Source organism: Furipterus horrens, unplaced genomic scaffold (assembly GCF_987537825.1).
Source record: "Furipterus horrens unplaced genomic scaffold, mFurHor1.1.pri manual_scaffold_1, whole genome shotgun sequence".
Classification (NCBI taxonomy): domain Eukaryota; kingdom Metazoa; phylum Chordata; class Mammalia; order Chiroptera; family Furipteridae; genus Furipterus; species Furipterus horrens.
In genome coordinates, this window is record NW_028327171.1 from 158,768,021 (window position 1) to 158,780,169 (window position 12,149).

At 35.7% G+C, this 12,149-nt stretch overlaps 1 protein-coding gene across 3 annotated transcripts in view; it reads right to left on the reverse strand.

Annotated features, from left to right (window-relative positions):
* The window catches only part of KCNH7 (potassium voltage-gated channel subfamily H member 7), a 516,764-nt gene extending 507,535 nt beyond the window's left edge, over window positions 1-9,229 (reverse strand). For all 3 annotated transcript variants that reach the window (XM_090267694.1, XM_090267702.1, XM_090267686.1), the window contains exons 1-2: window positions 9,004-9,229; window positions 7,136-7,366 (exon numbers count right to left, since the gene is read on the reverse strand). In XM_090267694.1, coding sequence (XP_090123820.1) covers window positions 7,136-7,366; window positions 9,004-9,079 — 307 coding nt within the window. In that variant the 5' untranslated portion in view covers window positions 9,080-9,229. The remainder of the gene's footprint in view (window positions 1-7,135; window positions 7,367-9,003) is intronic.
* Between the last annotated feature and the right edge of the window lie 2,920 nt (window positions 9,230-12,149).

Below are 12,149 nucleotides of genomic sequence, written 5' to 3' on the forward strand. Positions count from 1 at the left end.
TACCTATGACAAGTGGCAATTTGACCTTCCTAATTGTTCAGTAACAGGACAAATTTACTTTATGGTGATTAATGTCCTATTGCTGTCTGATTCTATTGTCTCTTGGTAATGCAATACTTTTGCTAAATGCAGCAACACAGTATATAGAAAGAAAACATTCATTTGACAATAATAATTTTAGATTCAACACTCTCATTATTGATTGACCCTGAAACCAGCTTCATTGTCAATTAAAAATTTTCAAGAAAACACTGAGGGATAAAATCCTGTACTAGATATAGAATGTCAATACTATGTAACTTGTGTAGTAAGGAGAGTGTCAAACAGCAATGAATTAATTCAAAAAAGAACAGATGAAAGCTTTGAGTATGGCTATTACATAGAGACCATTGGAGACACTAGTGAGAGTCATTCTGATTTGGTGGCAAGTGAGTGACACTTAGGTAACTGGTTAATAATTTCTGGTTAATAACTGCTCCTTAATTCTTCATTAAATGTTTTTCTAGCTGTTTGCATAGTTATAAGCTATGAAGATAAGTTAATGCCTTAGCTTATTAAGCAAAGGAATATATACATTAATGAAAATTAAGGGTGAAATTATTCTTAACATTTTAGAAGTGTTCTAAAGAAAGTCATAAAAATCGAAACATCACTTTTCCTGCAACTCACTTTCCTCAGGCTTTCCTGATCTCAACATGTCTCTTGTTTTTTGAACTCTATGACATCATTTCTCATCCTCTTCTTATTCTTTGTGTGAGTTCTAATTGGGCATATACTTTATACCAGATTCTCTTCCACATGTTCTGGATATAAAAATTTAAAAGCTTGGTACTTTTTTTCTGAATGAGAAAAAAAAATAACAGATGACATTAACTACAATAGTATGTAATGATATGGAGTACACTCCAGGTGCTACACTAGAGTTGACAACCAAGTATTAAAGAGACACAGAGCTAAGCTAATTAATGTTCTGGAGCAGGCAATGGGGGCATCAGGAAGTACTTCATACAGAAGTCTCTTTATCAGTTTTTGGAAGGAAGATAATGGTTCTTTAGGGTCAGAAGCTGAGGAAAATGTAATCTATTCAGAGACTCTTTGTACTGTTTATTATAGATCAAGGAAAACTTCTGAAGAGTAAACAAAGACTTGGTGACATAAAAGTGCTTGGCTTATTTGAGAAATTCTGAGCAGTCAGGTATTATTGGAACATAAGATTTTTAGGAGAAATGGAGTTGAAAAGATAATCAACTAATAGATATTTTTTGGACATATTTTATGAGATAGCAACCAGAAAAAATGCTATGTAGTTTATTGTATACATGTTCACTCAGCCTAACAAAGTGGATATTATTCTCCAAATACTGATCAGAAAAGAAAATTGAGGCACCAGAAAGGTAAACTTAGTCAAGTTCACGTAGTTATTGCCTGAGCTAGGAATATAGCTTGTTCCTCTAAACATACCCTACTTAAAATCCAAGTAAATTAAACTCTTAATGCCACCAAATATCCTACTAATTTAAAACATTATTCTGAGAGTTTTAATGAATTAAGATAGATTGTTAAGCCATGCTAAGACATAAGTACATTGAGCAGCAAATATGGCAAAGTTGTTAAAGGCTCGGGCTTCAACACTTTATGATCTGTGTGTAACCTGGAAATTATTCAATCTCTCTGAGTCTCAGTGTTCTCATATAATAAGGAAAAATAAGAGTATATACCATATGGTATTGTTGTGCCCATTATTTAATACCTGAAATTCATTTACACTGATGCCTTGTTCCAATAAGTCATCATGGTATGTAATTCTTGTTTCATAAATAGTTCTCTTATGGCATTGTGAAAAATGGATTGGAGAGGGAGGGAAACTTTGATACTCAGTACTCCAGAATAAGGATTAACAGAGCTTCAACTAATATACTTGGCAGAGCTGAAGAAGTTGGGGTAGCATTGGAAAAGATTTCAGATATAAAGACTGAAAAGAATTTCTGATCAGTTAGGTTTAGGAAAGAGACAGAGAAAATAAAATTAAAAAATGACCCTGAGGGCTCACGTTTAGGCCAGATGAGTGTTTCTGTCTTAACATTTTATGCTCAAACTATTACTTCCCTGTCTCATTTATCTTAGGACTCTCTTGGCTGCCAATGGACAGTAACTGATTTAGTGATTATTTATAGGATAAATAAAATAAGTAAATAAAAATAAAAACAACATTGGAAGCCAATAGAAGCCAGAGAAACCAGTTTTTCCCTATAAATCTAGGCCTATGCACATAACCTTAAGCTGACCCTTGTTCTCAAGCCCTTCAGGCATGAAAATAACTGAGCAGTTATTTCTCAAGTTGGAAGACAATAGGGCTTCTTAGCACCAACGTTGCTTAGAGATATGGTGCTGGTGAGTGGTGAAAGGGACTGATGAACACAGCCCACCCAGTCTTAGAACATTTGTTTTCACTTGGGACAATAGTGAAATACACTTGTCAAGTTTTGAGGAGGAATGATTCTTGAGAATTCCGATTTTATCAACAAATACAGTTGATCAAATTTAAATTCTATATAATAGCTTATGTTTATAAGATATAAAGTTTAGGTATGTAATAGAAACGTATTTTAATAGTAGTATCACAGTAATATTCTATTAAATGGAACATGAAAATATATAAAATGAAAGTTAAAATGAACAAACTCTAGGCAAGATATTCCCTGGAAATCTTTCTAATTGTTTCAATTACTTACATACAAAACATATTCCTATTCTTTTCTAAAATTCACCATCTGTATCTCTACTACAATTTCAGAATTAGGACAGCTGAATATTTTACATGTCATATAACATGTAAAGCTATTATAAGATTTATTTTGGAGCTATTAACATTTTAAGCAAACTACATTGTCTCTTTAGTAAGTTATTATTACATATAAATGACAAAAGGAGACCGGAAGTATAAACAAGTTTATATTAGGGTGGAATAATAGAGGAAGAGTGGTATTTAACCCTTAATTCTGTTTTCCATTTATATAAAAGTTTCTTCATTCATAGTCTACATGTGCCTTCCTTCTTCTCCCCTGTGGTTGGTATGTCTTGATTTTTGACTCTGAACTGTTAAGCTGAACTGTTAACCCCAGGTTTTAACACTCCAAGCTGTTGTAACTTCATTGGAAGTTGCCAAATACTTCGTAATTATTTTTTCTCTCCTTACAAATAGAACTTTTTTGGGGGGAGATTAAAAAAAAAACTTTATTGTATATAGATTTTTTTCTTTAAAAACAATTTCATAAAAACATTTTGGGAGAAGATAGAAATGAACACGAGTCATTCTATGATTCAAGTATCCTAACAGCAGAGATCATCACTTTGTATCCTCCTTTGCATCTCCTGTTGTGCCTCCAGTGCCTAAAACACGACCTTAGGGAAAGGTGACCCCCAGTATGCATCTTCACCTTCACTCACAGCAACACGACACTTTCTTTAAGGCCTTTCCAAATAACTCTTAGAGGTGGTAGATTCACCTCTTTTTACTTTAGTTGAATCCAGTGCTGGGTCTGGAACTTTGTACTGATTCCATCATAACGGGCACTCTGTCTGCATCTGGTCCCTGTCTGGACCAGAAAAGGACTTCCCTTAGCCCCTTTTCATCCTTTGGTTTTTTAAAAGCAGCACAAAGATAGGGATATTTCTGATTTGTTAACAAAATTGCCATTGTACTATGTCTAAAAGCATAATGACAAAATATGGGAATGCTCAGTTCTTTAAAAATAATGCATTTCAAGTCCCGTTTTTCTGAGTTAAGACCTTTATTTCTCTTGCAGAAATTTACTTTATTTTTTCAAATGTTTAAAGCTGCGAAATAATTTAAGGTAAAAATAACATATCTAAATACTGCTGAAGTGGTTTATCACTTAAACTAGCTAGCTCTAACCCATGACACACACCAAACTAGATGAGCAATAAAGTAAGGGATGCCTAAATTATTTCTTCTGTTTTTTTAAATAATTAGCTTCCTCTCTAAACTATAAGCTAGTTAGTAACTGTTTGCCATTTCTCAAACACTATTCCTAAAAAAGTGTTTTAAAATGAATATATTATGCTACTAAAATACTTAACCATTTTTATATAAGCCTCAGCATAATTATAGTTTTGTATAATTAGAGTTTTATGTCAAAAGATTTATATCTTTATTACCTCAAGCAATATTTCACAGCTGCCAAGAATGATTTATGCAATAATGATTTAAACTATGAAACAGATCTTCAAAAGAAGGGCTGTCAAATATTCCTAACACAAATACATAGGTTTTTAAAAATTTATATTCTGGTAAACATCAAGTCCTACTGTACGGAGTGAAATCACATAATCTAGCATGGTAGAAAGTGTTGCTTCACAATGGTAATCATGCAGCTCACTATGTACTGCATCAATGTGAACTCATTGTATAGATCACAGGCTTTCAACTGCTTATAAACCCTCTGGCCAATTTGAAAAACAGGTTTTCAGAAATAATGTCATGCTCATATTTTTGCTACTCCAATATGAGTGAATGAAAAAACTGGAAAGGGAATATTTTAACTTTTTGTTAATTTGCTCATTTTGCATACTACATCACTATTTATATTCCTATGAAATGCTAAATAAAGAATAAGAAAGCATTTTCTGTACATACTCTTCAGACACCAAGAACCTCTCAAAAGAAAATGAGCTTAATAATAAAGAATTAAGGAAACTTCAGGAAACAAATCAATGAAAGTGTGGGTGATTTTATCCCTTTATGCTTTTATAAATCTGGAATGTTTGACAGGTCTTTAAGAGGCAAGACTTCCACAAGCTCTGACTGATTTTGAAGATACCATGTGAATAAAACCAATAAACCCCAAAGAGTCTATTCAAAGCATATGAACTAGTAGCAAAAACACAAGTTGATTACATTCAGAGCCAATAAGTCTGGTTGTGTCTTTACAATCTAAAGGTTATTCAAATTTATCTTTTTCTTTGGAAATAAAGAAAACTCTTGACCCATCTCCTCATGTTTCCCAGATCCATGAAAGCAAACTAGGCAGTATTTGTCATTAACTTTAAAGTTACCCAAGTCCTTGCAGACTGAGTCATACCTGAAAGCAAAGCCAACAGGATCAAAATCATCACCAAAGGTTGATTATTTATATACTAAACAAATTTCCAAATAAACTTTTTTTGTGCAAAACAGAGAAGTATTAATTTGTGTAACCAGGGAAATCACTGAAATAAGAAGATTTGTATTAAACAAATACCAATATCTTTACTGCAGAAATTTTTACATTGAAGTTTGTGACAAATTCTTTTTTTTAAAGTATTCTGATATTATTTTACATTCACATTATTCAAGTTAAACTAGGTTTCAAAAATCACTATTCCACTTAATAAAGAATCATTTCTATTTGAAAACACTATATGAAAAATATAGCTAGTATCTAAGTAATCTGGCAGTCCAGATTAATTTTATACTTAATTTCTCTAAGTTGAAAAAATTCTGAAATAGCCCAGAAAATATAATGACCAAATGTGAGCCAATATGACCTGTAGTAACCGCAATATAATGTCAACATCATGATGAATATTCAGATAAAAAAATGTCAGACATTTAAATTATGCCAGAAGTCAAATTGTTGACATCAGACACACACACACACACACACACACACACACACACACACACACACACACAAGATGAGTTGCATTTGGGTAAAGCCTCAGTCTAAGAAGTATTTTCAAGACAACAGGGGAATTAGGCTATTTCTAGTTTGCCAACACTACTTATTGAAAAGTGGGAGAAAAGTGAGAAGAACTTTAAAACCAGTCTCTATGTAGGTTAATAATCATATAATTGCTTTCATTTCAGATTAATCCAAAATTACACAAACCTGTTTGTCCAATCATACTTTATTATGCATACTGACTCAAACTGATGTTAAGGAAAATCCAGTAATTAAGAATTACACATTTTCTATCATGAAATACTTAATTATGAGATAAAGGGAAGAAGAATTAAACTTTTCCCCTGCTAGAATTTGTTCAATGACAAGTAATTTATGCTGTAGGCTATAACACATACTCATGTATTCAGTTTCAAAACTTAAGTTACCTAGAAAGCTGACTATATATCCTTTTGCTTCACTAATTTCTATCAATGAAATGAAGTAAATGATAGTGCAATATCTACAAAATAACTATAATATACATTTTAATCCATTCATCTTTACACCCAAGTTGTCAAATATAATTAAGTGTACACATTTAGAAATGTATATACTTTAAAGTGGGTATATCTGAATATTTATTACATGTGGGTTTATATACATATTGTACATTTAATGAATACATGTCCATTAAATGTATATTTTTGATAACTTTTATAGGTCTAACATATTTATGGTCCCATAGCAAGTCTGAAAGGAGGAGTTCCCTTGAAGTTGACGTTTGACCTTAAGTTCAGGATGCCAGTTTTGCTGAAGCTGAAAAAAAAGTACTAACAGCTCCACAGTATCATAGTTCTCTTTCTCCATTTGGTTTTCTAAGACAACTCTTGAACATATGAACAGCCTTTATTATTTGAATATACATAGGTTTACTAGAACAATTTTAGAAGTTCTCATATATTATTCTTAATCTTGTTTAAAAAGAAGCAAAAGAGAAAAGAGATTTTGCCTATCAAATAATGCTAAAGAGCCAAGAAACATAATATTTTTAGTTTCAGATATACTTTTCAACAGACTTGGCTTTGTAAAGTATTTTGAGTTAAAGCAACAATATAATACTCTGTATTTTTCTCTCATTAGATGTATAGCAATAAAACCAGTAAATTATTGGCCCTTTTATCATTCCTTAGAAAGGGGAGGGAGTAATATTTGTGGCATTTTGTTCTCAGTGTCATTAACTTACTGCACTTTTGAAAAGTATGGAGGATACTTACTCAAAGAAGAAATTGTTCTTACTAGTCCACTAATGAGAATATCCATGTTTTTTGAATTCTAAAATACTATAAGCAAAGCATATATCTACACCTAAATATCTGGGGTTTCTCTGCACATGAACTTTCAGTAATCAGTTCTCAAAATTTCATTTCAATGAAATAAATTACAAGAAATCTTAAATAGGTAAACTTTACCATTTTTGTGATAGTAGGTCACCTCCACTTTTCTCTCCTCTGACCCCAGCAAGGCCTGGGCAATTTGGGCAATATCATGCCTCTTGGTCTCCGGCCCATGGAGGAAGTCACATGTGCATGGCTTTTGCATGACATCTGGCCTGGAGAAGCCAGTCATCTCACAGAACCCATCGTTGCAGTAGATGATGGCACAGTTCTGTACTCTGGCATTTGCAATAATAAATTTTTTATCTGTAATAAGAAGATAGTAAGATATCTTTTAAAAACAATGACAAGTTTCTTATAAACATTGAAACAATTTGTTGTATAACAGGAGATCTGAAATGCAGTTACTTCTCAAATTGCTAACTGCCCACACTTTTAGGAAGGAGAAAAAAACAACAACCCTAAATGTGAGATTATTGGTCATAAGTAGTTTTAACAAAAATGTATTAAGGAACTATTCTTCAAATTTTGAGAATGTAATTTCCCAAATAACCTAGTTCTCAAATCCTCTGACTCCCTGGGGTTCTAATGCACACTCAATCAGCTGCCCCATCGATATTTCCAGAATACCATCTAATTGTAAGATAAATATTTTCAAAGCCAAAATGGTGAAACATTCTGTGTCTGTCGAATTTCTCACTTCTATCTTAATCTCTAGACTAGAACTTTCTTAAAGTAGTTATTATTATTAGATTTAGCTTTTCTCTATCTCTCTAAGGTATACTACATTGCATCGTATTAAAAATAATAAAACTATTACCAATGAAAGTATTCCACATTAATTAATAGTTCAGTAATGGAAATGTTCAAATTTCATAATATATAGTTTCCAGAAGATAAAAATGTTTACACACACATCCACATACACAGTAAATATCATGTTAACACCTTTCCACTTCTACTTGGGGAGAACCTTGAATTTTTGTGTAGTTGCAGGTATTTTGATACAAAGGGTTTACTAAGTTTTGATCACCAATTATATTTACCATTTCCAGATAGAGTATAAAGCAGAATGTACAAGTTTATTTTATCCAAAAGTTCATGTAATTAAAGACAGTGCTAAAATAACTTCAAAATATACAACATAAATATGTTAATGTGATTTTTTAAATGTCATATATCAATGAACAAACATAGGATTTAAAATTAACATATTTATATAACAGTTATTTCTTATAGTTAGTTCACATGAGAATGTTGACTTTTTCTGCATTCAATCTTTGTGGGATTTACTTAGTGTAGTTCAATTTTTAATTTCTAGATAGAAATTGAAGGGGATAATAAAGGGACAAAAATATTCTTTTGAATAACAATTTACACTGGGAACCAGGACGAATCAATACTTTTTTCCAAATTATCCTGCATGAGATAAATTTGCATTGACTTAATGCAAAGTTTAGCTTCTATGAACTAGCAGCAAGCAAGCATCCCTGTCATGACAAAGCCTTGCTATTTAACCAAGATGATATATAGTTTGCATAGCCATTTCCATCGCTGTTACCATTTACATTCTCTAGTTTCAATAGTATTCTCTGCCCTGCTCCTGACTTTGAAAAACTCTGTAATAAAACAGTCTCAAAATATAAACCCATGTTATACTAGTACGTTCCTGTTAAGATAGTAGAAGAGTAGGACATTAGGGCAGTTAAGGTAGCAGTGGGAGAGAAGAGTCAAGTTGCCTCCTATAATGGAGACCAAAATCTAAAATGTAAATCAAAATTAATATAAGAGGGAGAACACTCCCGCTGCCATTAGAATCTCCTGGCTCTGTTTCACAGCCTCTTACTTGCCAGAGCCCGGAGTTGCCGTCTCCGCTTGTCAGTGGCGGACGCCAAGTGCACTATCAAAGCCGAAAGCGAGGGAGAGAGAACAAATGAACTTACTTTGCCCTTCGAATTTCCGTATGATCGTCCCCAGAAATGTGTTTTGTGGTGCCACATGCCCCCTGCGGACAGGCATGTTGACCCCGGTGTTCGGAAGAGCGCTCCCCGCGAGCTCCGGACTTCTCCCGGGATCGCTCCTCTGCTAGAGCCCAGGCCAGCGTGCGAGCTGCTCTTTGTGGCAGAGCATCCTCTTTTGAAACCAGAAATCTCTTCCCATTAGCACCACTTCTAGACACCCGCTTTCCCCACCGGAGTCCAATCCATTCCCCTCACCTCCCGGACTGCCGCGGGTGAGAGGGTTTGGGGGTGGGGAGAGAAAAGGAGGCGGGGTGAAGGGAGGTGGCGAGGGAAGGAGGAGGGAGCAGTGGGGTAGGGGGAGGGGGGTGGAGAGTCACAAGGGCAATCGATCTGTTTCTCTGCCCCCAAACAGCGCCAATTTCCCACTGCAAATGGGCTTAACCTGGCAGGCGGTTTCCCAGAGCTCTACGAATGACCGAGGGGAGGGATGGAAGACTTGTGTGGCTGTTGCAGGAGTGGAGAAAGAGAAGAAGGAGGCTGGGGGGAGGGAGGGCTTGACGTTTCTATCCCCGCCCTCTTCCTTACACACGCGCGCATACACACACACACACACACACACACACACACACACACACACACACAGGCGCGCACGAGAGTGCGCGCTTGTTTGCTTGCTTGCTTCCTTTATCCCTCGAGTTTGGGCGCCGCCACAGCTTGGATTACTCAAGCGTGCTTTAGCGAAAGCCAGACAAGAAATCTTCAAAACTCTAGTGACAAACAGCTACTCTGCGAAGGTGATCTCTAAGGCCTCCGGTCAAGGGTTCCATCCCTGAGGTCCTCACGCTGCTGTAATAGTTAAAACACCCTTAGCTTCAAAGACAGGTGGGAAAACAGTTCCTCATTGAGGACTATCTCTAAACTCTGGTGGCTTTCAGGAGGTTGAGGACTGAGGATGATCCACTTAAAGGTGCAGATTTAGCCTCAAGGTGCACTGGGATTCCCGGGCTGGGTGGAGCTGGGCGCTGATTCCCGGCTGAATTGGTGCTGAATTGGTACTCCGGTCCCTGCCTGGTGCTGGACCGCGACTCCTAAAGACTAAAGGTTGCTGGCTCTGCCGCTGGGCATGCCCAGTTTCACTGCTTGAACCCCTAAGGAGGTGCAAGGTTGGGGGATGACTGTGTCTCCAGGTGCTGGAGGCGGCAAGAAAGATAAGGCCAAAGACTGTGAGTGAAACTGGTACAAATCAAAGAGAGTTTGCAATGGGCGAGGCTGGGCGCTAGGGGGAAAGAACAAAAGGTGGGTGGGGCTAAGAGTTACCAGTCTTAGTGTGACCTCCCATGCCACTCATCTCCCGAACACATAGGCACGCTATTCTGCTCTCTTCCACCATTTCTAAGGAATCATCTGGTTTAGGATGGGCAGAATCGAGTCCGCTTCCTTTTTGCTTTTCAGAGCACGCCAACGCGGGAATCTCGTATAAGTACACATACTTCTGCCCAAATAGTTCTTCTGGAAAGTTAGCAAATCAAATATAACAAGCCATACAAAGAGAGGGTGTTTTCTAAGTTGTTTTTCTAGTTTTTCTGCTTCTTTTGGCTTCATTTGTGTTATTCCCTCTTTTAACCTAATATTCAGCCTCTCCACGCCCCTTTCCCTAATGGATATTACCACCACTACAGCCTACAGAATTAGAACACGGAAAAACCTCGTTTCTAACTGACGATAAAGGGTTCAGAACCCCCTATAAACCATGTAGTTAAATGATAAAGTTTTGGGGTTTTAGGTGCCTTGATTCAGTCATATCCGTATTTTCCCAGTTTCAACCTCGAATCTGAAGTTAAAAAAAAAAAAAAAAAAGGATGGAACCGAGAAGATCCGAGAAGGAGGACGATGTTAGGAAGGTGAATCATGTAGACTGTAATAAATAACGAGGAAAGAAATATAATGGCTTTTATTTTATATTCCAGAAAATACAAGCCGATGGGAAAAACCCCAAACCAAAACACTTAATCAATTCTTACTCTTTGATATAAGAGTAATGAAAATGAATGGGGTAGGTGAGACATTGCCTGGGAATGTTGACTTTTCCAGTTAATTAGCTTTACTTAAACATAAGCAATATATGACAACCCTCGGGCTCTTATAGTAGCTTTAGCTTTCCTAAACCTGTCCAGATCCCTCTCTCGAATATTTTTTTTTAAAAAAACACGCTTCTCCAATATATGGCTTTATTTACTCCCCTTTTTTGGTATACGTAAGTACATCATACTGTCATTCTGTTCTAGCTGCAGCTGGGCTTGTGAAACAACACAGTTCTCCCAGGTAATAAATATGTGAAGGAAGCTATCCATGGTGCTGACTCTTGACTCTGCGGTTAGCAACTGCTCTCTGACTAGGATAGCAGGAGACAATAGAACTGCAAAATCAAGAAAGTGGCCCCGATATATTTACAAACACTACCTGTCTTCAATGGATACCCACAGAAACACAGAGGGCTATTTTCATCCAATTTCTAAAGTATCTTTCTTTTCTATTTTGCTTCTTAAGCAAATCCAAGCTCAAATACATCAATCCCAAAATTCATCAAGACTCCAGAGAAAAGTGAACAAACAACATACTGTATAAACTGTAATTAAGCTTTCATGTTCACTAAAAAATACAACATTAAGTTATGTCAAAGTCACATGAAATATAGTTTTTATCAAATCATGTGTAAGTTGGGTGAATGAATATTGTTTTTAAAGAAATAGGCATTTTCAAATGCTGTTTGAAATACAACATTTATCTGCCATATAACAAGATTTATTGACATGCAAAGGGTAGTTGTGAGTCTGATATTAACTTTCATAGATTATTGAGTTTGAAAACCCATGAATTTCACTTAAAGGGTAGAAAAGTGGTTTATTCAAAAGGAAAAGTGGCATTTTACTCCCTGAAATATTCTTTCTTTCTCTACAACCTTTCGAGTAGTCTCTGTTTGTTTGTCCTGGGAAATTAACTACATGGTGGTTAAAGTTCCTTTGTCTGGGTTCATATGAGCAATCTCTGTGGACTTCACATTTTCACCAACCTCATTTAGTGCTAAGCTTAGTTCTATTTAGGTTTTGGTGTAAGATCCTAGGACAGTC